The 27,833-nt window shown below is 38.9% G+C and overlaps 1 protein-coding gene across 7 annotated transcripts in view; it reads right to left on the bottom strand.

The window, feature by feature from the left end:
• The window catches only part of LOC107726209 (RIMS-binding protein 2), an 86,937-nt gene that overhangs the window by 12,680 nt on the left and 46,424 nt on the right, over positions 1 to 27,833 (bottom strand). For 4 of the 7 annotated variants that reach the window (XR_001638244.1, XR_001638245.1, XM_016535732.1 and 1 more), the window contains 13 exons: positions 26,634 to 26,803; positions 24,212 to 24,291; positions 23,154 to 23,263; positions 21,958 to 22,863; positions 14,663 to 14,814; positions 12,959 to 13,546; positions 12,701 to 12,850; positions 11,534 to 11,689; positions 6,801 to 6,915; positions 6,157 to 6,282; positions 2,778 to 2,944; positions 861 to 1,029; positions 450 to 512 (listed from right to left, as the gene is read on the bottom strand). Coding sequence is in view for 4 of the 7 variants with exons in the window: in XM_016535732.1 (XP_016391218.1) it covers positions 450 to 512; positions 861 to 1,029; positions 2,778 to 2,944; positions 6,157 to 6,282; positions 6,801 to 6,915; positions 11,534 to 11,689; positions 12,701 to 12,850; positions 12,959 to 13,546; positions 14,663 to 14,814; positions 21,958 to 22,863; positions 23,154 to 23,263; positions 24,212 to 24,291; positions 26,634 to 26,803 (2,952 nt within the window). In the remaining 3 variants the exon portion in view is untranslated. The remainder of the gene's footprint in view (positions 1 to 449; positions 513 to 860; positions 1,030 to 2,777; positions 2,945 to 6,156; positions 6,283 to 6,800; positions 6,916 to 11,533; positions 11,690 to 12,700; positions 12,851 to 12,958; positions 13,547 to 14,662; positions 14,815 to 21,957; positions 22,864 to 23,153; positions 23,264 to 24,211; positions 24,292 to 26,633; positions 26,804 to 27,833) is intronic. The other 3 variants (XR_001638246.1, XM_016535733.1, XM_016535735.1) reach the window with 1 other exon arrangement.

The following is a 27,833-nucleotide window of genomic DNA, read 5'->3' as shown; positions in this document are numbered from 1 at the left end:
GAGCTTTATTTGACAGCTTGTGGACTGTTCAACTGCAACACCCGCTGACTGCAATGATAGAGCTTGGAATAGCCAGCCCAGGACAATTTTTAATATAATTAAGACAGGATTCGTCTGAAAGAAGAAAGTCATATACACCTAGGATGCTTCGAGGGTAAGTAAAACACAAGCTAATTTTCATTTTTGGGTGAACTAACCCTTTAAAGCTCAAGATGCAAAATACAAAATAGAAACATTTTAAGAGCAGTTTCAGACTTTTGGACCCCACTGTTCAATCTGCATTATTTCCTGTATGAGGTGTCAGTGGGAACAGAAAGAAGTAGTCATGCTTATGTGACATTCAAGTGTTAAAGGGAAACTTGGAGGTGAGCTGTGAAAAGGCACTTAAGTGAAAAAGTAAAGAAAGGTTTGAATGAGAAAACTGGTGAAGAAATTGTGTGGGCACAAACCTCTCTTGGATTTCCTGGACCTGCGATTAACTGAACGGCCATCTTTGAACCTATTACAGTTTACTTGAAGAGAAAAGAGGAAAGCAAGAAAGAAATGGAAGAGAGAGAGAGAGAGGAAAGAATGAAGGTATGGAAGGCACAGGATTTAAAGGAATAATCCGTCTGTGACATTTTGCTATGATTCCTTTTGTTTTCCTCAGATGAAAGAAAGTCATATAGGTTTGGAACGACATGAGTGATGATAGAATTTAAGAGTTATTATATAAAGAATAGTATGGAAAAGGTAGAGGACTGGCAGACTAGCACCATGTTAATCTAAAATAATTCAGAAAGAAAGAGAATAGTCAGAAAATGAAGCACAGAGGGGTAAGATGGGCAGGGGCTCAGTACAAACTACCTGTTAGCTCATACCTATTTTCTCAATGGGCGTGTTGAGAGGAAGAAACCCCTGTTTGAGCAGCTGGTCCAACATTTCATCATCATCCGTCTGGATCTCTGAGACCATGTTACAGGGGATGAGCCCTCTGCGGCCACAGATCTCTGCCCTATAGAATCCATCTGTGTCCTTCTCTCCAAACACCTGCAAAACACAGCAGGGCCATAATTGAACTCGTTTCATTGCATTTTTAATTACACTCTCTCGAATGTCCTGCACTACTGCTCTACTCAGTTTTGTACGGTAGCACTACTTCTAATGTTTTCTATCTTGTATTATTTACTTATGCTTGTATTATTTTCATTTGTAAGTCATATTTAATAGAGTCAAGTGTCTAGTAATTTAATAAATGTAAATAGCCACTGCAAACAGAAAATAAGTGTGTGTGTGTGTATATGGCAATGGACTGACTAGGATAGAAGGGGAGAAGAGAACAGAACTTAGAATATATAATTAGCAATGCACAAAGTATTATTTATATAAAATAAATAATTATAAATCATTAAAAGCCATATACATATGCAGGCATGTATATAAAATACAGTAAAGAAACAATAAAAGTAATTTAATAATCAGTATTATTTAATATTGGCATTGGCAACTATACTGGTACACAAATATATAAGTATTAACTATTTTTATCAGTCAGAAATTCGGTATTAGTGCAAAGAATACAACAATATAATTTTATAAAAATAATTTTATACAATTAGTTATGTATAAAATGATTAATTAATTAATCAATGTACTTTTTAAAATAAATAAAATTAATAATTAATTATAAATCCATATAAATATTTATATACATAAAATAATTGTAAAAAAATCAATACTGATTATATACCTACTGTCACACCCCTGTGGATTGTGGTTTCTCCCTCTGTGTCCTTATTTGGTTGTTCCTGTTCTCATTTGTAGTTAATCACCTTATTGTGCTCACCTGTCTGCCCCTCGTTATCTGCGCTTTATTAGTTCCTGTCTCCTGTATTCTAGTTTGTCGGTTATTGTGAATGTTACCCTGTGTGATGTCTACCCTGTCTGGATCGCCTGTTGTTTCTTGATTAAATATCCGTTTATTCGTCATCTTCGTTGTCCTGCCAGATCTCTCAACACCCTGACTGTGACAGAATAACCGACCCAAAAAGAGTTTAACTTCCGTGTTCTCCCCTCCTTTTGTTTTCCGGTTTTTCCTCAAGTGTTTTTCTTTCCGTTGTGTTCACCCCATGGATTCCTTCCCTTGCCCCGAATTCCTCCTCCTCCTGCTGGAGCAGGAAGGCAAGACTCTCGAGGACCATACCAGACAGTTCCCTGCATCATGGCTGAGGGTGAGCTGACTATGGCGGGACATAAGGGCCAGAATATGGAGGCTATTCAGGGTCAAAACGAGGAGGAGAGACCTCGGAATCATCAGTTAAGCCCAGGAAGGGCTCTCGATCCTCTGTCGAGCCATTTGTGTGTGTATATATATATATATATATATATATATATATATATATACACACACACACATATATATGTATAAACGTATATATAACATTATGTTATATATAATCATAATAAATAAAAAAGTATAATAAATAGTAATAAACAATATCCAATATATAATGTATTGATACATTTATATTAAAAATGTGTATTAATATTAAGTAATAAATATATTAATATAAAGTAATAAACATTATACTATATAATTTAATAATCAGTAATTTTACTACTGGCAATTAAATTTGTACATAGTATATACAGTAAACATAATTATCAATTATCTGTATCGATGCATCCCTAAATAGAGTAGAAATAAAAAGTCTTAAAAGGTGGAAAGACATGAAAAACAAGCTATGGAATTAAATGGCAGTTGAGAATTGCTTGACATCAGTCAGTTCAGATCAAACCTTTATGATCTGGCCCTCCTTGAAGGGAAGCTCCTCTACAGCAGCATCGGGGTTAGGAGACATTGACAAGGGGTCGTAGTCAAACATGGCCACAAAGAGTCGGGACAAGTCCTCTGGCTCTGACTCATAGTAGTCTGGAGACCGCCGGTCACGTCCTCCATAACCATCTGAAACACAGGAGAGGGCAAGCTTCTGCTACACACTGAAACCAAAGGACATCTAAAGCCCAAAAGAGACCGTAGCACACTTAACCTAATCTATATCCTCAGAGGCATCAATCTGTGACAGTTAAACAATATTAAGAAAATGACACAGTATGCTGCTATATGACTATATTATGTACCATTCCTTCTTAAAGTGAGGCTATATATTAAAACTACATATTAACATCATAAACTGATAAAAATGCTAACCACACTTGATAAATATGCATGTTCTCTATACAGTAAAATTATCTGGCGCACAGCACACCAGTGGGATAATACACAAGCATACTGAAAACAGAAGAATGCAGTAAGAACATGTTTGAAACTGCCATGCATATTAAAAGAACAAGGAAAGGATAAAAACATTGCTGTTTTACTGTAAAAATCTACAGAACATTCTCGGACAGACATGCAGCAACTCATTACCAATACTTTACTGGAATGATCCAATACCAATCTCAAACTTTTTTTTCTTATCTTATACCAAAGTCTTAGAGAGGAGTAGAAATAGTAGACCATGCCAGTTAATTAAAAGTGTATATGGAGCTGATAGAAGTGAATCATGCACCCTGTTACTGATAAGGATATGTAGAACATTCAAAAGTGGTATTTCAAATCACAGTAATTTTCATAGTTCTCCATTAAAGCTGGCATCTATGCTCTTATGGTGTGCAGTCATACAACATCCAACAGAAGAAAGATATTCATGCAAATGAAACCATCAAGGATCTCACAGGAAGCTCAGTAAAATATGGATGATGAGGAAAAAGGCAACAAGGGGAGCAAGAGGAGGAGAAGAGGGGTTCACAAACATCGTCTGGTGTTTTAGACCACACAATGAGCACAAAGAAAGGAGCAACCACCCTTAAACAGAGGGGGGGGGGGGGGGATAAAGGCAAAATGTACATGAATAAAAATGACCTCTTGATTAAAACCAAAATATACAAATAAAAATGTAATGAATAGAAAAAATAAATGTACCTCATCCATCTTTGTCTTTTATATGTTAATGAGAGGCTCCTGCATGTCTATTCTTCTAAGGCAGGGGTGTCAAACTCAGTTCCTGGAGGGCCGCTGCCCTGCATAGTTTAGTTGCAACCCTGCTCCAACACACATACCATGTAGTTTTCAATACTTACTAAAATAAACTTGAAGTATACTACTTTTTGGTAAGGGAAGCCTTAATGACTTGATTAGCTGGATCAGGTGTGTATAATTGGGGGTGTATAATCTAAACTGTGCAGGGCTGTGGCCCTCCAGTTTGACACCCCTGTTCTAAGGTAAAGGCAGCTTCTGTTCTTTTTAAGGTTGGCAATACAAATAAAGCTCTAGCAACTGTATCTGAGATATGCTTCCAATTTATGTTTGTTTACAGTACTACATATGCAAATCTGTAGGTTAAAAGACATGCAAAGTATTTTTGTCTAAATATGTGCTGTTTTAGCTGTACAACTGTCCCATATTTAATGCTAAGACTACTGCTGAACTTCTGTGTAGTTAGAGTACATGTTTGTGTCCCTATAATTAGCCTAGTTGTGAAACTTTAAGGTCTAAGGGTTTAGCATGGACATGACAGGAACTGAAAGATTGGACATGACTTTATTTTGAAAAGTTTAGTAAAGCAACACCATCACAATAATCTCGTGTATTATGTTTAAGTCTTGTGGCCTTATTTCTGGGACAATGTTTTTTTTCTTTCAATTTATTCAGGTAGAACTGCTTTGAGACACCTATTGTTTAGAAACTGAAGAACCTACATTTTTATCTGTGATAATCAGCATGTCATAGAAGCAGTCAGTAGAGCTTGCATTAAGTTAAGAAATATTAATTTAAAGACCCCATGAAATCAACTGAAAAATGCACTCTGCTTGTCTGAATTGATGTTTTTCCTACTGAAAAGGGGAGTTTGGGTGGGACAAAAGTATGCTAACAGTTTATTTTGTCAGCATTTGACCTCTGGACTGTTACAAAAAACTAGCTGGACAAAGTTTGAGTTTCAGAGTAGGTTTAGAGTTTTAAAAAATCACAAAGAGGTTTAAAGAAAGGTAAGTTTACCTATATATATATACCAGTGTTTCCCACAGGATTTTGTGAGACTGTGGTGGGTGGTCCTCGATCCCTCTAGGGGGGTCCGGGGGCATGCCCCCCCATAAGAAAATTTTGTACATTTTAAAGTTAAATTCATAAATCTGGTGCACTCTGAGAGTTCAAAATTAAGAGCTCCAACACAGGTTCAGTTTGCAAAGTAAAAGAAAAAGCTGGTGAATGTACTTGTTCTTGAAATTTAAAGGAGACTCAACCCTCTTTTTAGTTGTGATATAGTGTCTCAGTCTCACTGGTGAATGTGGAAGCCAAGCAAATTAGAATAAAATAATAATAATTTAATATTATTATTCCTATGACAGTTATAGCCATATATTGTAAAACAACTGCACTGTGAAATAAATGAAAATGATTTTTTTCCCCCAGGTATATTATTTTATCTTACTCTACTGTAGGGAAATTGCAATACTTTTGTCCTCATTTCTACACTTGCAAGCAGGGCCTAAAACTAACTTTCACATCTGCCAGTGGCTGGTGGCCATAAATATTTTTCCTTGTCATTAAAACAGTTTTTGCAAAAAAAACGGCAGTTGCTACTACTACAACAACTAAACATATTTAATAAAAAAAGCCATTTGAAATTAGAACCAACCACTGCATTTTAATCACGACACAAACAAAGATACAAAGATAAAACCTGCATGAAACAAAAGAACAGTGAGCTTGCTGTACCTGTACAGTATTTTCTCTGTGCGTGTGTTAATTTTAGGCCATGCTTGCAAGGGATAAACCCTTCATATAAAATAAATATTATAATTGGCAGAAAAAGCCAGGCAAATTTCTAAATCGCTTCTCTATATTGCTATGACAATGTACACCGCTTAAAACCAATCTATCTTCTTAAACCTGAAAAATAAGCGTTTGCTCAAACTAAACTCAAACTTACCTGGGTAACCTTAGCAAGCTTTTTATAGGCCACTCAAAGCTAACGGACATGGACTAAAAGCCACAAAACTCTTACTTTGATTTCATAAGGGTCTTTAAACAAGATACTGTTGGTAATAATGTGATATATTAGTTCAAATTTGTTCTGGTAATTTTTGTTAGATTTTCTTTTTCACACCACATACCATATCGGTGCTCTGTTCGCTGTGGGGGCCATTTCCTGCGGTGGGCTACATTGGTATAGTAAACATTGTCCTTGATAGGTGAGAGGTTCCCCTCACTCCCCTCACTGTTATTCTCCACGGTGATCTCTACGGAAACACCAATCAGAGCATTACAGCCACAGCCCCTCTACTCAGCCCGTGAGTTGTGGATTATGACATTTTCAAGGCTCTCAAGTGTGTTTTAGGATCGGAAATGCCATTCTATAGCATTAAATCATCAGAAATGGCGTACTGATCTTAAAACAGTATTGAAAGCCAGCTGACATGAGTTGCTCCGGAGTAAAACAGCAATGTTCAACATGATGATGGTTTTCTAAGTGACAATGTGTGGCCTGTTAGCAATTCGGTCGGTGCCTAAAAAGTATCGAACTCGATACCCAGCCCTAGTCAGGAGTACCAATTGTACACTAGAATAAAGCATTTAAATAATTATTAGTTAATCTGAAACGGAATGAATGGCAAAGGTCAACCAAAAGTGACTCCCAGGTGACATAGAAAATGTCATCATGACATTTAAGGAAAACAGAGGAACATACAATAGGTGTCTCTATGAAAGACGCTAAAGGAAGGGAGGGAGAGTCCAAACATCATGTGACCACACTAACCAATGGAAGGGACTGTCATTGGCCTTCTCTGAGCGGGTGGACAGCCGTGACTCGTCCTATGGCCGGAATGGTCCAGTCGATCCGAGCGTCCCGTTGAGGGAGAACTCCCTAAAATCTTCAAAAGCAAACATTATATGTTAATCAAAGCCTGTGGTGCCTTAAAAATAGATATCCTATTTTAAAAAAAGATTCCCATCAACCCCAAAATGAAAAAAATAAATAAAGTGATTTCTTTAGAGAACAAGATTCTAGTCCCAAGTGAAATCAAAACAAGGAGGATGAACCCGCCAAAACATTTAACATAAACAATTGAAACAAACTCTGACAACAACATGAGTAGGGTTTTGGCAGAAATCAGATGCTTAGCTAAAGACCATTTTGGTTTTTGTTCTGCTCCTCTTCAGTTCATATGGGAAAGTTTTGAATGTAGTTTGTGATATGAGCTTTCTGATTCATATCATTCTATATTATGGTCTGACTACACTTAATGTAATGTGTTGAGTATATAAAACTGTCAGTACAGGTATATAGCATGCTGCAAATCTGTACACGATAGTAGTCAGGACCTTAACCACCTCAGACATCCTGGGAGATTTCCCTGGAATTTTCAGAATAATGGACAGTTTTCCAATCTCTGATTCTTGAAATTTTAATTTGGTCCCCCTTGACTATTTAGTACTATTAGGTCAGTATTGCAAAAACCTTGATGATGTACAGTATGAGCAGGTATTAGAAGAAAACAACGATGGGAAGCAAAACACACCAAAAAAGTATGCATCTGTGCTACTCAATCCAGATAAGTGAGGCGAGTTATCTGTTCAAGCCCAAATAAACAGGCTTTGACCGTTCCAATCAGTGGCAACACATTGTTCATTGGCTTGAATAACTTCACTCCATACTGCACTTTTAAATGTGCAGATTCGTCATTCCTTTGGTGTTTCCAGCTTCCCATAAACAACTCAAAACCAGTGTTTCCCAACCCTGTTCCAGGAGGCACCCCAACACTACACATTTTTGAACTCTTCCCAATCAAACACATCTAAATCTACTAATCAGTTCATTAGTAGAGACTTAAAAAGAGACCTAGTAGAGACCTCCAAGTCCTAAACTGGATGGGTTAGATAAGGGAGACATCCAAAATGTGTACTTACAGGGTGCCTCCAGGAACAGGGTTTGGAAACACTGCTCTAAACCAGAGGTTTTCAACCTTGCTCTTGGAGACCCACTATCCTGCAAAGTTTATTTCCACACCTGCCTGTAAGTTTTAAAGTGATCTTGAGAACCCAGATTAACTGGTTCAGATGATTAGGGTTGGAGCTAAACTTTGAAAAATAGTGGTTCTCCAGGAGCAGGGTTGAATACCTGCTAGAAACTTCAAGGTTGGACTCTAAAGTATAAGTTGGAGGACTGTGGAAACATTGTCATTTGATTTGTGACTCTTCTTACAACAGAAACAAGAAACACTCAGAAATGGCCTTTAGGTAATCAAAACAAACCTACACATCCAAAAAATTTCACTCTACACTCTAGGAATCAAACAAAGTCACATGAGATCTAAACCAAATCAAGAAAGTCAAGAAAGATCATACAAGCTAAAATCCCCCCAAAACAAGAGTGATATCAAAAGGTGAAATTAAACAATAACATAGCAACATCTAGCAAAATAGACCAAACAAAAAAGCAAAACAAAAAGAACAAAACCAAATAAACCGATGACAGACTGGGTGGAACACCATGAACAGAAGAATGGTTTAATCGCTTGTCGATGAGAACACAAAGCAGTTGATAGATGAGGAGAGGGCGGAAGGGTGAGAGGAGGGGTAGGAGACACACACCAGGGGTTCATCCATTGCCCTGTTGAGTCTGGCCACAGAGTAGGCCCTAATGTCCCTGTGATAGGTCCTGCCAACCTCGCTCAGCCTGCCCTCGCTCCAGAACCTGCGTTGGGGATGGTGCGGATGATAGTGGTAATGGTGGTACGACTCCCGCATGCTCCTTGTCTCCGGAATGGCATCCAGGAAGTCCTCCTCCACGCTGCACTGCCGGGACAGTGTCCTTTTCCTGCCGGCAGCCAGAGCACGTCTCTCCACAGGTCCCTCGCTGTGGATCACCCGCATGTTGGGGCCAGAACCCACCCGCAGCGGGCTGCCCCCCGTGTACGAGTGGTAGCTTCCACGGTAGCCAAGCGAGCCCTCCTCCTCGCTCCCGCAGTCTAGTCCACTGTCCGGGCTCTTAGTGGTCTGCCTGCTACTGCTGCTGCTCCAGCACGGTGGCCGCTCCTCTATGGAGCTGTAGCGTGGAGAGGAGCGCTGCCTCTGCAGCCTGCGGACGCTCTTGCTCGGGGAGAGGTGGTTCGGCTGCCGTGAATCCTGGTGGTAGGGCCGTGGGCTCCTGCAAGGTGTGCATGGACGGGCCTCCTCGAAACGCAGACGCTGGCCCATGACCTCCACCCCGGTGTCCGGTTCCTCCTCGGCAACTTCCGGGATGCTGTGGAGCCGCTTGTGGGAGCGCAAGGAGCGCTGTCGTACCACCTCCCGCTGCAGGTCCCAACTATCCCGGTCCACAGCTAGGTCTTGTCTCCTGTAATATGCCTTTTAGAAGCCGGAGAGGGTAATGGACGAAGGAGGAGCCAAAGTTTCAGTTAGATTTGGACGTTTTTCAATTATTTAAAATCGGGATTGTTTTTGGCGGGTTTTGTTTGATGGTGTTAGAACAGGCAGAGAAGATAAAACAGTGTGCAAATAGAGAACAAAATGGGAAAAGAAAGACAAAATAAAGACAGAATTAGTTATCGGAGGTCATGGTCGAATGTAGGGCATGCAGTCTCATTCCATGACGGACATGACATGCGACGGGAGGGAATCTGTAGAAGGAAAATGTCAGGAAATGCAAACCGTACAGAAAATGAGAACTGGAGAGTATCACATATGCAGGGCTCATTGAGACAATCCACTAACAAAGCACAGTCCAACAACAACAACAATAACAAAAAGCTACAGATGAGAATTCAGAACACAGAACATTAAGAAATTATTAACAGGCAATCAAAGGATCAAGACTAAAGAATCGAAGGACTATACATGAAAAAAATAAACATAAATAAAAAACAAAACAAAATGGAGATTCATCTGCCAAGCAACAAGTGAATTGTGTTCAAAAGTAGACCAATAACCTGGAATGGAAATTTAAAAATATTAATAAAAAGACAAATCTTTTCTAATTATTTCAAATTATGTATGAAAATCGTTATTGTTGGTTTTACATTTCTACATCCTGATACAAGTAGCAGATATTTTTAGATTAAGAGGAGATAGCTACAACAGCATATTTCTTAAAAATTATTGTTTTTTAGTATTTAAGTTCGACACTACTGCAAATATAGTTTTCTGTATCATACTAAACTGTAGCACAGATGTCTGCAGTTGGAGGCAAATCATATCCAAAAACAGTAGAATATATTGTAGACTATATAAGGTGTTAGTTTTCATACCACAATCCCAATGGCTGCTCAGGTCTCCAAAAAGATAACTCAAAACAAAAATGACAAAAACTGAAATATAATATACCATTTATTGCTTCATATATTCAATACATCATGTATTTTTGTAACCCTTTCTGTATAATACTTATTCATAAATATATTTTAAAAGAAATCGTAACAATAAACATTTTTCATGAAAAGACAGATATTCACAAAATTGTAAAATTACACTGAGAAAAGTAAAACTTAACAGAAGTGTAACCATGAGACAAACATAATCAAAAGTGAAGTGTTTCATTTAAGCAGACTTTACTTAAATGAGATTCCCAAAATGCCCTTGGAATGATATGTGCATTTTCACCAGATCAAGTAGGAGCTAATTTGACACTTTAAACTGATTCAATTCATGTAATACTTATACACAGAGCACACACAAAAAAACTGTCTTTATTTAATAATAATCACAAACACATAAAACCATGGCGTTATATTCCATGAGGTAAACACTTCAGGCATAGCAAACAAATACACACTGTATATATCTGCACATATGTGATTGTCATATGCAATAAATCTAAGAATCTGCTAAATAATCCTGTCAATTCCAAGTAACAAGAGCCACTTCTACTATATAGAGTAATCCAGATCGATTTCTACCAGATACAGATGCATGTACAACAGAGTTTGCAACATCTGGAGAGCATAAAGCATGTTCAGACCGTTTTCTCATGCATTGCGTGTGCAGCCTCAGGTTAAGCCATTCAGATGTATCGAGCTTTGTATGACTGGACAGGCTTATACAAAGCTGGCTAAATGACTGGATGACGTCGAAGTTCGGTAGTGCAAAGCAACCCCGCTTTTAGGACCCAGGAGAGACTGAGGATGGGGTGACCTGTTAAGATCCTGCTGCTCAAGCTTTATGTACAACATCAGAGGTCTAACACCCCCTATTTTAAATTCACCATCACAAAAACACAAAAAACCCAGCGCTAGTCACATTCAGGACAAATCCACTGAGTTACTTTATAACAAAAAATACTCTTACCTCTAAAGATCACCTTAACTGAACTGCAGTTGGCCTTTCAAGCCTATTCCATAAGGTTGAAGTGCCAATCATCTAGTACCACCCCTTGGGAGGAGCCCTAGAGAACACGGCATACTCCACCCCCCTTCGTCTATCCCAGCCTCTAGCCTGCGGCCCTGTGGCCCACGCCCAAGACAGACGGCGGCCGGAAGGGTGTCTGTTCCATACCTTTAATGTGTTGTGTGAGTTGATGCTGCGGCGGCGCCCTTCTTCCAGCTGCATCTCCGAGTACAGCTCCTCCTCATCCTCCTCCATGATGTCAGACAGATCGGAGCCCCGACTGCTCTCGGTGTAGTACTCCTCACTGTGGCTATAGTGATGATGCTGGAGGTACAGACATGGAAATCTTCATGATTTAACACTCCAGGAAGAAATCTTCAAAACTCAACTGAAATTTTACTTAGTTACACTCTAATGTTTTCTAATGTTTCTGTTTCCTAATTTGGCTCATCAGTACTTCGCTCTTAATTGGTTTTTGCAAATATGTCTTTGTTTTGTTATTTGTATAGTTTGGATGCGTTGCTTGTTTTCCTTGGATTTTGAATTTATATATATTAATTCGCATATTCTTGCTATTTTATTATTAAAAAACAGCACAAAAAACACTGGATGATAAAAGTAAAAAATTTTAATAAAATAAAGAAATAAATAAAATAAAGAAATAATCATAAGGAGGCCCCAAGAATAATTTAGGCCCATATTTGGAGGCTTATTTGGCCCACATGTAAAAATTAATGAATGTCACATTTTAGCTCATATTTTATACTTGCCCTGCCAATATTTTTATTTGCCAGATTAGTAAATACATATAAATACACACGCACAGACCTACACACACACACACAAACATAGCAATATTTCTTTGTGATTTCTTTCGCCATTCTTTTGTCATCTTGTGATTTCTTTGTCATTTGTAGCAATATTTCTTTGTGTTAGGAAAAATGTTTGCATTTTTCATTACTTTATGTTAAGTTACAAAGCATAGTTAGAACCAACAATTTGACATATATAAGTACATTAAAAAATTAGTACACCCCATCAGGTATATATTTTTTTCAACATTTTAGGACATACAGATATTGGCCTGGCATTTCACCAGTGTTAATTAACTAATTCTATATAATACCAACATAATAATATGAGTATAATGTAATTCAATATAATATAATGTCATGCTTGGAATGCACATTCTGTATTTTGTAAAGCATAAATAAACAGAAATGTCCATTACTTGTGTTGGAAAAGTTACACAACGTGTGTTCTGTCAGCTGATCCAAAACTCCCTTAAAAAGTTTTCTTGTGCAGTACAAAAAGATTGCTGTTTTTTAGACTCACGTGTCTGCCCAGCTCAGAACCTCTGAGAAACTCATCCACAGAAGCTCCTCTTCGCCTGGCGTGAGGCGAATCGTACCCGTCCTCCTCCTCGTCTGAGTTTAATGAATGCAGAGCGTTACCTCTATCACTAAAGATGTTCCTCCTCTCCACCTGAAACAGTGCATGCGCATGGATATTCTGTCATGCTGCTTAAAAGCATTGCAGCAACCATCTTGATCATCATCTTCCTCATTTAACCCAACAAACCAGTGGACTCACTCTGCTGTTCGGAGCGCTCCTCTGCGCCACCTGGCGGGCCATAGCACGAGCCACTGTGTTGGGAATGGGCACTCCCTGAGGTTGAGGCAAGATCCTCTGAGGGGAGGGTGAGCGTCGGCTCTCTACGTGAGGGGGCTCCAGCGTGTGTCCCGGGTGCGGTAGGGGTGACGGAGCCCGGGGATGCGGCTCCCAGGGCTGTCCCATTCGCCTGCCCATCTCTGGATCTTTGGCATGGGGGTCTCTGGCACTTGGTAGGCGTTTGGGTTTAGACATGGGGTACGGGGAGGGCGAGGGGTGGACGTGGGGGTGCGAGGGTGGTGGATGAGGGTGGGATGGCGGGACGGAGTGGGGCTGGACATGCGGTTGTGGATGGGTTGGGGGGTAGGCTTGTGGGTAGGGAGGCGGGTGAGGGGGGTGTCCGTGGGGGTGAGGCACCAGGAGGTTGTGCGGAATGGCGGCCACGGGAGAGTCCTGCGACTCTCCTTGTGCTGATATTGTCCTCACGACGACCTCCCGCGCTTCCAGACACTGGATACGGTTCAGTTCCACCGTAACGAAATCTGCTGTGGGGTACATTATCTCTGCTATCTGAAAACAAACAAACAAAAGAAATACGGGATAAACAAATGTGCCCTAGCAAGGATAAAAAATTAGTGTTTTCCGCTGATATAGTCAGGCAGTTATTCAGATTTGTACTTGACCTGTTATTTTTATTTTATTCAATATTTTCATCAGCCCCATCATAAAAATTATCAAATTTATTTTTAGCAATACATTTTGTGTTCAAAATAAATACATTCAATATGTTTAATTAAAATAAAAAAATTAATAAAAATATTAAATACATCATTGATAATTTTAAAGGTGTTAGAAATAAATACATTATATACTTTTAACTTTAAAAATAATTATAAATATATAATACAAATAATTTACAAGAACATACATGCAATAATGAACAGTATTTTATTTGCAATAACAGCTGGAAATTACACAGCTATAGTTTAATTCTGTGACAGCAATAAATTCATAAACACACTTTTGTTAGAAAACAGCAGCATATGGTGATTTGTTTATCATTTTAAGCTACCATTACATATGATATTTGTAAGAGTATAACAAGTAATTCTCACATTTTTGACAAATGTTAGACAGCTAGATGCTTAATGCATCATAGAACACCAAATTTTTAAGCTTGCCAGGCACAAAAAAACATTAGATTATGAATATAAAACAATGTGACGAAAATTCCTCACACTGGTCCTGGACCATCTAGACAGACTTATTGTTAAGATCGACATCATAAAATCTTAAACCTACTGGTACATGAAAAACATCTCAGAAATAAAATACATTTGTATATATGATACATAAATAACAGTACTGTTTGTTTTTTGGTCTCACAAAAAGAGGTCAACATTATTTCCAAATATATTTTTGTCAGATTATCCAAAAATGACTTACATAAACCCCTGCATTATACAACACAGGGAAAACATTGGCCATGCAATGACACAAGCGATCACCTGATGGCGCCAGTGAGCAGAATAAAACAAAAACGTGAACTAGCATAACATGTTTAACCTCCTAACTGATCTTAGACCTTTCGTTGGCTTCATTAGCAGGGCCCACTGCTTATTGCAAATCAGTAGCTGTTATGCACAAACGGCATGATGATAGTAAGAATCGGCAACATCGCTTCACCTTTTGACCTTTAGTGCAGACTATGTATCCGATTACATTGGCTCCATTGGAAGTGCCGGTAGAAGTGAGGGGGGGAGGCTTCCAACGGATCTGCAAGACTCCTGGTGTCTGTCCCATCTGAACCTGAACATCCTGAGGAGGTAAAGGAGGACCTGAAACAAAAAAAGAGTTGCTTTGTGAGTTTGTTACACTGTATCATGATTCAAGCAAATCCGTGTAGGTCTGCTGTTGTGTTTGTAGGAGGGCTGTGACATGCATTCTGTTTTCAGAAACACGTGCACGCTTGTGCATGAAAATATGATGTATGTGCAATGGGCATGTAAATGTGCGTGTGGGTGTGCGTGCATGCGCTTTACAGCCGTAAGGGACGCCAGCTGGGCATAGACTATCACAGTGTATTTGCTTATGTCAGCACTCTGAATTTATGTGGGCTGATTCGTCTTAATCATACTGAGTGTTCTATGTGGCTGCCAGCAATGGACCGCACCATCTCAGAACCTAAAACACACAATGCTCTGTTCTCATTTCAGCTGTTTAGCATAATAGTACTGAGCAGGCATCATTCACCTCATCTCTCCCTTTGTTTTAATTCAAAACATTTAAATGTGTTGTAACCAGTTACCAGATGGCGTTTGTTAGGCCTGGGTATTGATACAAATTTTGAATGAATTCTGATTCACTCTAAATTTGTTTCGATCTGATTCTAATTTGGATTTAATTCCAATTCATTTGCATAGATTTCAGTTACAATGTCCATTTTGTTTACATATTCTGCCATACAGAAAGACATTTTCTCTTTGCTAATGCTATAAATTACACAGAGCAGTGTTTCAGACTTATTCAGATCAGTAACTTGTCAAAACAAAATGACTCATAAGTCATTCATTTTGGGAATCGGTATAAACTGTACATATCACACTGCTTGTTTTTGATTCACTAAAAAGAATCAGCTCATCAGAGTCATTTGCTTGTGAACCTGAATAGTTGGGTCATGCTGCATGTTTTTGATTCGCTAAAAAAACTGCTCATAAGAGTCATTTGCTCATGAATCTGGCTACTCTAAGTTTTTGATTCACTAAAATGTATTGGATCATAAGAGTCATTTGTTTCAGGTACTCTGGTTGCAATATACAGTAAGTCTTTGATTTGCTAAACAGTACTGGTTCATAAAAATAATTTGTATCTTGTTTATGCATGCAACGAAGACCATGAGAACCAGACGTCTTGTGCACAGAGAACCAGATGTCTTGTGCACAGACCCTATGGCCAGCTTCGACTCTCTTCACCAAACTTGGGCGTAATGTATCCCGATCTTCAAGGAGAAGGAGCTGTATTGATATTCTTGACAAAAAATATCATTCCACAATCTTGTGGTACACCATGTTGGTTCATCTGACCAGAGGAGAACTGGCCCTCCAACTAAGCCTGGTTTCTCCCAAGGTTTTTACACCATTTCTGTCACTGATGGAGTTTGGGTTCTTTGCCACCGTCTCCCTTTTGGCTTGTTTAGTTGGGGACACTTAATATTTGGCAATATTATTGACTTGACTGCACAGACTCTATTGGATGAGAACTGAACTGAGGTGATTGATGACATCACACTTTTATCCAGGGCAACTTTAGAGATGGATTAAACTCATTCCATAACTGATGGACAGCTATTGAAACCAAACTGAATCAACAGTGAACTGATTTCAACTGAATACAACAGAATTGAATTTGCATAATTGAATCATCATGTTTATCACTGTAAAGTTGTTTGAAACAATCTGTATTGTACCAAGAACTACATAAAAAGGCGACTTGACAGCTCAATAGAAAGACATTTCTCACCATTTTTTGTGAAAAAGATCTAGGGCTGAAAATTTTTGATAAGTAATCAAATTTCAGTATTTTTTCTCACACACAAAGCTATTATTTATAAAAAAATATTTTAATAACTTTTAAACAGCATTTAATTGTGTTTGAGAGATGCCATCACATGTCTTGTATACTAAAACACTAATTAATACATAATGTATACTGTTTCCGAGTGACAAGCGCTCAGTCCAACAATCAATTAAGACAAGCCATCCTGATGTCAGAAAGCAGGTAGTCCTGTCACAGGTTTGAACTCTTTGATGGATCACACTAATCCACACTGATCACTTCTCTGCCCACCACATGACAGATCATCGGGGGAGCACTTAATCAATGGCCACCCCTCACTGATCAGAGCCCAAGGGCTGCTCGGGGTGCTGATCTGTCCAGAGACGTCTGGGGCATGACTGAGTGCCTGTGGAAAGACAGTGGAGCTAAAAGTGGATCATGTAATTTGTGAAGTTGATCCAGATGAACTGGATCAATGCTCTGTAATTGAAAACAGCTCAAAGGCTGTCTTTATCTGATCAGGCCTTCATTTGAGGCCGGCGCTGCACGGGTAAACGCCTGCAGATGGGTGTCACGTAATAAAAGCCTGCATTGTTATGGCGCTTTTCCACTGCATGGTACGGCTCGGTACGGTTCACTTTTGGGGGGTTTTCCACTGGGTACAGTACCTGGTACCTGGTACTTTTTTTAGTACCACCTCGGTTGGGGTTCCAAGCGAACCGTACCGTTACCAAAACGTGACGTGTAAACTCTGCTGATCACGTATTGGCCGGAGAGAATCGTCACTACCTGCGCCACTGAACTTGCGACACAAACACAAAAGAACCGCTAGATTTAAATCGGCACAGCCAGCAAAGGATCGAACGCAACTGTTTTGAACGAGCGCACCTTTTTTTTAACAACCAAAAAGTGTCTGTTCCCCCTGTTGAGGAAGTACAGACGTTCCTCTCGTTGATAGCAGAGGAGCGGATCCAACGAGAGCTTGATGGGGCGACGCGGAGTGAAAAAGTTTTTCAGGAGGCGCGGCAGTAGAGGCGGTGCAACTATAACGACATGTGAATAATCCCGCCCACTCTAAAGCGGTACTAAACTGCAGTGGAAACGCGAACCGAGCCAAACCGAGCCGTGCCGTGCCGTACTGAGCCGTACCGAGCCGAGTCGTACCATGCAGTGGAAAAGCGCCATTAGTCCGCAGGGAGGCCCGCTGATGGGCTTACATTGCCCTGTACGTATAACACAGTCTGTAGGAGGGGAACACAATGTGAGCTAGACTAGACCGAGGGTTCATTTATCTCAAGATGTCAAGATGTCCTGAGGCATGCACTCCACTGTGCTGGAAATTCGATAATCTGCGAGCAGGACCGTTCCATCAGAAGTGGCCTTCCCTATCAATTAAAAGTATCAATTGAAAAAAAAAATAGATCAGCCAAAGGCATTGTGGGAGAAAAAAACATTCCTGTTAACACATGCATGACTTCCATTTTTTTTTCATCCTTTAAAAAAAAAAAAGCAGGTTGGGTGCACAAAGCCACGGATGTTGCATCTGATATATCGCTTTCCAGCTAAACTGGGTTGAATTGTTTTTCACATATTACTTTAAGTTTCATTAAAGGTAGCATGTTGTAAAATGACAATTTATAAAATTAAATGACACAATTATAAAATGTATTAACTTCATAAGGTAAATCATACTATTCTGATTGCGCTGTATGGATCTGATTCAACAAAAAGAATGACTCAGAGTCATTTACTGGGGAATCTGGCTACTCTGGTCGCACTGTACTGTATGTTTTGATTCGCAAAAATGAAATGACTCATAAGAATAATTTTCTTGCGAGTCCGGCTCCTTTGGTTGTGTGGTATGTTTTTGATTCACTAAAAACAACTGGCTCCTACGAATAATTTGCTTATGAATTTGGCTACTCCAGTTACTCTGTACTGTATGTTTTTAATTCGCTAAAAAGAACTGTCTCACAAGATTAATTTGCTCATGACTGCTGACTACTTTGGTACTGTATGTTTTTTAAACATACTTGTTAAAATGTATTAACTTTACAAGGTAAATGTGGTGCTTTTGCACACCAACCACTATGTAAATACTTAAAGTACCCATGAAATCAAAATTGAAGTTTTTTGGCTTTTAGTATGAATATGTTAGCCTTAAGGTTATCTATAAGCTAGTGTGCTCCAAAACAATGACAAAATTCATGTTTACAAGATATAAGCATTCAAAACTTACAGTCTCTCACTTCCGCCAATATGGATCAGCGATTTTGATGACATCACCCTGCACTTCAGCTTCTCATCAAACTTTCTGTCCAATCAAATGCTCTTTAGAATCCGAAGCGTCCCGTCCCCTGGTCTATAAATAGACGCTGAATCGGCTGAAATCGGTCACTTGTTTACAGAATTTGTATTTTCTGTACGGAAAATGGCACATAGTGCATTATATAGGGGATAGGGAACAATTCAGACAGTGTAAATATGCTTTACATTGGGGCAAAAGAAGTCATGCGAACCACCACAGCGCTCACAGTCTGCTCCGGTCCAGAGACACGATAGCACGGAGCGGATCATATGCATGAATCGACGCAGACCACAAAACATATTGGACTCGTTTGAATTGACATCATCAGAGAAGGAATGCCATTCCAGAGCGGAAGTTAATGTTTAGATTTTGATTAAAGATTCCCAAGACAAACATTTTTTTCAGCAGATTAACTTGCACAGATTAATTGTTCACATCAAGGCTAGCAATGTGCGCTAGTAAAGTAAATAAAGTCGTTTTTTTTTTAAGTCGATTTCACGATTATGCTCAAACAGCAACATTACAGACTAACTAAAGTTGAAATAGTGAAAAGCATAATAGGACCCCTTTAAACATGCAGCTGAAGACTGCTTTGGTATTCACCATAAGAATGATGGAAAGCATCTTATGTATTGCTGTCATGCTTATTTAATGAAGATACAGTACCATTCAAAGGTTTGGGGTCAGTACTATTGTTATTAGTAGTTAATTAATATTTTTATTCATCAAGGATGCATTAAATTGATCAAAAGTGACAGACATGTATAAACTTTTGAAGTATGAATACTTCATTAAGTATCAAACTAATGAAGTGTGATTTTTGAGATATTAAAAGCATCTTTGGGTCTCTCCACACACCAAACAGAACATTAGATTCAATTAGCATTAACCCTATATACCCTATAACCCTATAGCAATAAAAACTGCAACTGTTAATGATCACAGGCTCTGCTGAGAGCCACGGCACGGCAGGAGACAGCCGCACTAATGCTGACGGCCTTTCATTTCCTCCCTGGACAATGGCTGTCACACTATGGATGGGAGGGAAGAATGAGCTGGCACTGAAAGCACCCTCATACGCACGTCTGCTCTGCTTCTTGGCATTGCAATGAGAGCGTATACGCCTATGAGTGTGTGTGCCGGTGTGAAATAATGTGGGAGACAGTAAAAAACGAGCAAGCGAGGACTCTCTCAGAAGCAGAATACCGGGCATCCCCCTCCGCCCTTCCCTTTTCTCACATCCTCTCTGATTCTTCCACTTTTCATCTTCAGTCGCTCCACTTCCCTACTGCGGCAAACGCTCGTCCCATTTCCATTCATCATGCATTCATTCATTTCCTCAGCTCTCATTCGTCTGTACTCCAAAGCAAGGCATCTTCAGGGTCCGCTGGGAACAGCGTTTAGAGATGAAGAAAAGCAAAACGCAACTCGGTTGATCAACATCTCAGGTAGATGTCTGTGTAATAGGTGTTATGTGAAAACCAGAGCCGACAGCTCTTCGTTTATACGCTAACGTGCCATAGGCTTCTTTTAATGAAGGCAGCTTGTGCTTGTCTACAGTCTCTCTAGGGTAGGAAGCTCATTATGGAGCACTAAACTTCCAGTCTCCTCCTTTAGCAGGGCAAATTGATGAATAGGAACTGCATAGCAAACATCAAGGTTACATGCTTAATGTTAACTGTTATCTGGCACTAGGAACTCCCACAAAAAACTGACAACTTGTATGATATACAGTAGCAAGGACGTTTTCTCTGAGGAAGCATCGTCTTCAAAATATTTGGATGAGAATTATAATTGGACAAGGATTATGACTGCTGGTCTCTTAGGAGTTGGTAGATACAAAGACAGACTTGTTCCCTTGAAGTCTAAATTTTCCAGATTCTCCTCTGGGTAGAGATATATTCATAATTGGCCCTTAAAAGTTAAAAAAGTGAAACATTTCTTGACGTGGGTGGTATTGGGGGCTTAATTACATCCATAAAAGAATACCAATACATGTGTTTTAATCTTAAAGCATAAGCCTTATTAGGCTTTCTGTCAGTTTTAGTCCTTGTCATGATCAAAATGTGAGATTAATATTTTAGTTGGGTATGGTACAACATTTTACTCATTTTGAGGTACCAGCAATTATAATTCTTGAGATATCATGCCCTAAAAACATGGCATCACTGACATTTTTTGGCTTGGAAATAATTATGGGGCTAAAAAATATTTAAAATCTGCAGAAAACTAGCCCATGGATTAATTACACAGCAACCAGAAAACTCCTAGCAAAAACTATTCAGAACACCCTAGCAACCACACTGCATTGTGCTAACAACCATTTAGAAGCAGAACATTTTTGCAACCATATAGCAACGGCCTACCAACTACACACAACATCCTGGCATGGTGGTGACAAGTTTTGCACAGTTTTTAAAACCCCCCCCCATTTTTATATATAAATATATAAAAATATTTATATTTTTATAAAATATAAAAAGATTTTATATTTTAAAATCTAATTTATTTATGTGATGGCAACAACAAATTTTCATCAGTCTTTACTCCAGTCTTCAGTGTCACATGATCCATCAGAAATAATTCTAATATGCTTGGTGATCAAGAAACATTTCTTCTTATTATTGTTATAAATATTGAAAACAATTGTGCTGCTTAATATTTTTCTGTAAACTGTGATTTTTTCTGGATTCTCTGATGAATGCTCAAAAGAACAGCACCGATTTGAAACATACATTACAGCATTACAAAAGTCATTATTGTCACTTTTGATCAATTTAATGCATTTAATTAAATAAATGTCTTAATAAATGATTATTATATTTAATTATATTCATAGTTTATATATATATTTTTTAATTATCATCTATCTATCTATCTATCTATCTATATATATATATATATTTATTTGATAATTAATGATTAGTATTAATCATGACCCCTGATTTGTAAATTCTGTAATAAGAAATATTCCTACCACTGGAGCAATTCAGTCTTGAAGTACCAACTTGTTTTTGTAAGAACGCATTTTTGAATTGACTGACAGCCCTACAGATAACCAGATCTCAAATCACTATAATAAGAAATTGCGATGAGTGTGCGTTCAGTGTTGACCCACCGGCTGGCTGTGTGCAGAACTCCACTGAGACCGCCTTCTTCTCCCTCTGCTCAAGGGGAAGCTGCCAGGGCATCTGATGGGGCCGGGCCACCACCCGTATCTTATACACCGTCATGGGCTTCAGGTTGTAGAAGTGGTATTTGTACCCTCCAGGCTTCACAACATCATACTCCACGTCATTCAGGAAGATCATGTGGCTGTAGTTGCTGTTGCTTGGCATCCAGGTGAGCTCAGCCGATACTTGCGTGATGTTCTCCACACGAAGGTAATAGGGCGCCACCACCACATCTTTCCCTACCAGCAGTGTGCAGCGCAGCGGATCGGAGAGCCCCCGCTCCGTCATGCTCTGGATGGAGATGCGGTGCGTACAGGAGGCCAGATTCAGCTTCTCGATCAAAGACTTGGTGCGGCCACCGAAGGGCACACTCATGCGTACCTCCTGATCCACCAGCACATTGTAGCCGCTGGTGGGCGTCCACCCGGGCAGCACCACCGGAGGGTCCCAGCTTATGATAACGCTCTTGGCCAGCTGCTTGATCAAGGTAATGCGGCGGGGGTAAGGCACGATGTCTTCTCCGATCTCGTCGATGTTCATGTCCAGCGTGCCTGTGCCATTGCTGCAGGGTCCCAGAAAGTCCATGCCCAGCCCCATGCTCATGCCCAAGCTGCTCACCCCGCTGCTGCTGCTGGTGCCCGTCCCGGTGCCCGAGCCCAGGGCGTCCAGCTTCTCTGAGAGCAGCATGCTGAGTGTACTCACGGCACTGCTGGGCATGGAGGCAGGGCTGTGGTTGAGGTAGGACGGTTCCTTGATGCGGTCCAAGAGAGGAACCGACGGGAGCTCCTCATCCTGGACAAAGTCCACAAAGTTGGAGGGAACGAGACCCTGCTGTCCGTCCAACATCTCACCTGGAGAACAGAAAAGGGTACCGAGTGATGAATAGGAGCATGAACAATTGCTGCTGAAAATTCAGCTTTGCCATCAAAGGAATAAATTACATTTTAAAATATATTCAAATAGAAAACTGTTATTTTAAACTTTGATAACATTTCACAATATTACGATTTTACTGTATTTTCAATTAAATAAATGTGGCCTTGTTGAGCATAAGAGACTACTTTCAAAAATTTTTATAAAAAAAAAATCTGACTGATGCCAAACTTTTGAAGCTCTAATGTAGTCCTATAATGTGACATACCCTCATAGAAGCCGTCCTCATCCATGGTCCCATAAACATACAGGTACTTCCCAGCCACCAGGGGGAGCTCTGCTTCAGGATGCTCATTGGGGCCATCATAAGGGTTATAACTGCAGGGAGGACATGCTGACTTCAATTCATGGACTTCATTATTATTAATATTAAACCATACATTAAAAGGTATATTCTGGATTAAATTTTAAAAAAAACTAAAGTGGAAGTCTACATTTTTTAAATGTCAAAATAGTATTAGCACAAAATGCTGACATTGCTAGGCCATTTGTAGGTTGATTTTTGTTTTCTCTGAAAAGTTAAACTCTGTAGCTCTGTACTTGGTTGAATCCCATTTGAAACAATTTTTCATTATTTTTGGGATACAATCTTGGAAGCCTATAGGGAAAGATGTCTGGAGGGTCTAAAGGCAGAATGTGAAGCTCATATTTTTGGTGAACATTTTATGGGAATGCTTCAGTTTGATATTCAAACTGTAAAAGTATGTATGTGTCCTGTTCAGGTGGGACTATTTTTCTTGGCGGATGAAGTATTTGGTTATGTGGAAACAATGCTTTGCAGATGCTTACATCACAACCATTTCTAGTATTTTTAAATGGATATCACACCTGTTTTACACAGTTTACATGATTTTACCAAAAATTTAATAGACTGGATATCATTTTGCAATTGCATCAAACCATCTCATGCTAACACATACCGTATGATGTTATAATAAGTGCTATGATTATACTATCAAAACAGTGTGAAAGCACATTTTAAATGTTTATCTGCTGTGCTTGGTAGCTTAGTCGAAATTCTTGTCTGTGGTAATTGACAGTGTGCACAGATGTTGTTGATATACTAAACTTGTACTTAAACCAGAGTATTTCTTAAAGGCAGACCTGATACTGTGACTATTGCTATTCTACACCTAATCATTACAGCTAATAGCATGATATAACAAATCATTATAGCTAATGACATGTTATAACCTATTATTACAGCAAACGTCCTATTTGTAACATATTGTAACGTGTTACAACAGCTGTAGTGGATCCACTCACTTGTAGCGGGCAACACACAGTCGCACTTTGCCTGTGTATCTGGACTTAGACCTGGGGGACGAGCCTTGCTCTTTGTCCATCTAAAGGAGAGAGGAAAAGCGGATAGATGAGTTAATGGTCAGCTTTACTAGCTTACAGCATTGTTGTTGTGAAGCAGCATGCTAAGCTTCACCAGAACAGGGAGTTTAATGCTTTGTTCAGACAGATTTTTTGGCATAGCTGACTCAAATCTGTTTAGTTTTTTGTAGTATGAACAGCAAACAAACCACATGAAATCCAATGTTTACAAACCTGATCCAAACCACATTCATATGTGCTTTGAAAACTGATTACATCTGATTTTCTAGTCTAATTGGTCAGATCGGATTTCAAAATATCCACTTTTTATAATTCAGGATGTGTCTTGAAATTGTGCTGATGTAGATGCACTAGATATTGGTCACACTTCCTGAAGTGGATCATGTTTAATCAAACGGCAAAATGACACTGTGCACACTCAGACCTAAAGATCAGGTTTGAAAACCAAATCGGATTTATGTGTAGTATGAACAAGAGAGTCAATGACAAATCAGTGGGTTATAAAACATAAGAATGAATGTTTTTCAAGTTTTGATTTTTGATAAATGTTTGGGCAAAAATTAAGTCTGAAATAACTGAAAGCAAAGTCCAGTGTGCAATCTGATAATGTGGGCGATTAAGCCAATAACACCAGCAGAGCACAGTCTGAGCAGACAGATTGGACTATTCACACCCACACACTCTCTCACACACACAGCCTGTCAATGTATACTGTAATTATTCTCATAATGGCCAAATCACTGTGGTACATGACACACTATTAGAATCTACTTTGCTCTCTTAGAATCTAGAATATATTGGTTAGAAAAATAATCTATTCTATTCTATTCGACTATTTACAAACCTTTCAGTTTAATAGTTTAGTCTCATCCTGTTTTTATTTTTTAAATAATCTTTAAAATGTATAATACATTTAAGTTAAAAAATTAATTAACAAATATTTAAAAATAAATTTAAGTGAACATTTTTCAATGGACTCTTTTCACAGACTGTGATGATACATTCACAGAGTTATTAACATTGTAAATCTAGTACAGTTTTTAATATTTTCATTTTTTCTTAAGTCATGTCTGAAGGGCGTTGTTAGGCATGACACAAATCGGAGTGCCTGCAACCCCATCAGCTGTGACTTATTCACAATACAGCACGCCTTGAGTACCTTTTTGCTTATATACATTACCTTTAGATAAAAAAAATAAATAAAAATAAAAATATTAAAAACTGTTGTTAATAACTCTGGAAATGTATCACAGTCTGTGAAATGGTTTCCACACAATAAAAATATTAAAACCAAAAATGTATGTATTGATTCATTAAAGTTTGTTAAATGCACATAGAACCAAAACCAAAGTCCAACACATTAACATTCTTGTGCTGGCTTGCAAGCCCTGGCATTTCCTTCAGATAATGCAAATATAATCGATTTTTGTGACGAGTGGGGAGCCTGCTGCCATCCGCCATGATTGGGGAGGAGCAGGGAACGGGGGACTCGCTGCTGGCTGCCCTCAATAGGAGGAGCCATCGCCATCGCCATCCGCCAGGAGGCGGAGGAGCGGTGGGCCGTCCGCCAACGATGTCCGGAAGGATAAAAGGGAGGAGTGACGACAGTGTTGGACGAGAGAGTACCAGGCCTGGATTTTATTTTTTGTTTTGTGTGGGGCAGTCGTCCGCGAGGGGCTGCCGCTTTACTTTCATTTTGTGTTTGTTTATTTGATTAAAGTTTTGTTTAAATGTTCGCCGGTTCCCGTCTCCTTCTTCCCGTGACTACGAACTTTGTTACAATTTTATTCTGTAGAACCTCAGATCTTTTTATATGTTTAATTTTTGGTTCAAAAGATTAAACCTCACGACTAAAATCAAACTGTAAATGGTTAACATTAAAGGGGTCATCATGAACTGAGAAATCAAAATTCCCCTAATTTCTTGACATATTAGAGGTCATTTTACTATAAAAACACTGTAAGTTTCAGAACTCAAAACTTTCTTGTTAGTCCAAAAACAGCTTATATTGAAGCCAATCTGCCAAAACGACAGCTTGTGGAATGTTCCACTCTATAATCATGTGGCTAAACACCGTCTCCACAGAAAAAGATCAACGCCTACTTCTACATCACTGCCTGTTTAGCCCCGCCCTTCGAGTGTAAATAATGAGAGAGGCAAACACAGGTCTACGCAGCAACCAAATGATAAAGATGGATTCAAAATGAAGAGTCTATTACTTCTAAATTATGTTTTTTGATGTAAAAATCTTAAATTATAAGTGGACCTCAGAGAAATAATAAAAAAGGGCAGTTCATGACCCCTTTAAAGGGGTCTGATTTATTGGTTTGTTTGTCATACTCACAGCAGTGGCGATGACGGGCCGCACCTCTGAGAGGAAGGCCCGCCGTGGGCTGGAGAGTGTGCTGCGTGACAGGAAGGTGGGTTTGACAGACAGGAGCTCTACCTTCTCCCCCTCAGTCATCTGCAGAGGCCGAATGAGCTCTGAGATCTTACTCATCGAATCCTCATTACCTTTACACACACACACACACACACACAAAGGTGACTGATTACTTCATTACTGTGTACAGTCCCATACTCCTCCCACCATCTCAGCACATCATCACTGCTGTTGATCTTATCAGTCTTCAGATTTTTCAGCATTAGACATTGTTTCATATTGCCTTATGGGAAGGGTAAAGGATGAAGGATGGTAAACTGAAGGTGAGCAAATATGAGTGAACTATAATCAATCAATACCTTACAAAGAGATTTGGTCAGGAAATATACACTACTGTTCAAAAGTTTGGGGTCAGTAAGATTTTCTTGTTTTTGAAAGAAGTCTCACCAAGGCTGCATTTATTTGATCAAAAATACAGAACAGCAATTGTGAAATATTATTACGATTTAAAATAATAGTTTTCTATTTTAATATATTGTAAAATGTTATTTATTCCTGTGACGACAGCTGAATTTTCATTACTCCAGTCTTCAGTGTCACATGATCCTTCAGAAATAATTCTAATATGCTGATTTGCTGCTCAATAAATATTTCTTATTATTATACATTTTTGGTGGAATTTTTTTTTTTCATAAATAGAGAGTTCAGAAGAATGCTGCTCAATAAATATTTCTTATTATTATACATTTTTGGTGGAAATTTTTTTTTTCATAAATAGAGAGTTCAGAAGAAACAGCATTTATTTCTAATATAATTTTTTGCAACAATGTCAATGTTCTGTACTGATCAATTTAATGCATCCTTGCTAAATAAAAACTATTAATTTATTTAAAAAAATTTAAACTGTAATCTATGTATTTGCATTAACAAAATGACAAAAAAATAAAAAAAATAAAGCAATAAATACAGGGCTTGACATTAACACCCGCCAAATGCGGGTGGATTTCAGCAGTAGCGGGTAATATGGTCACTCCCACTAGCCACAGAGCTCGACATTAATGCTTGTGTGGGACAAGTGGATTTTTTGAAGGGTAAGTGAAAGAAATTTACTTGCCCAACTGGACATTGAAACAACTTATTAGGCAATCACCGAAATTTCAG

Source organism: Sinocyclocheilus rhinocerous, unplaced genomic scaffold (assembly GCF_001515625.1).
Source record: "Sinocyclocheilus rhinocerous isolate Xijiao unplaced genomic scaffold, SAMN03320098_v1.1 scaffold2321, whole genome shotgun sequence".
Classification (NCBI taxonomy): Eukaryota; Metazoa; Chordata; class Actinopteri; order Cypriniformes; family Cyprinidae; genus Sinocyclocheilus; species Sinocyclocheilus rhinocerous.
Note: the sequence above shows the minus strand (reverse complement) of the source record. Positions and strands in the feature narration are given on the sequence as shown.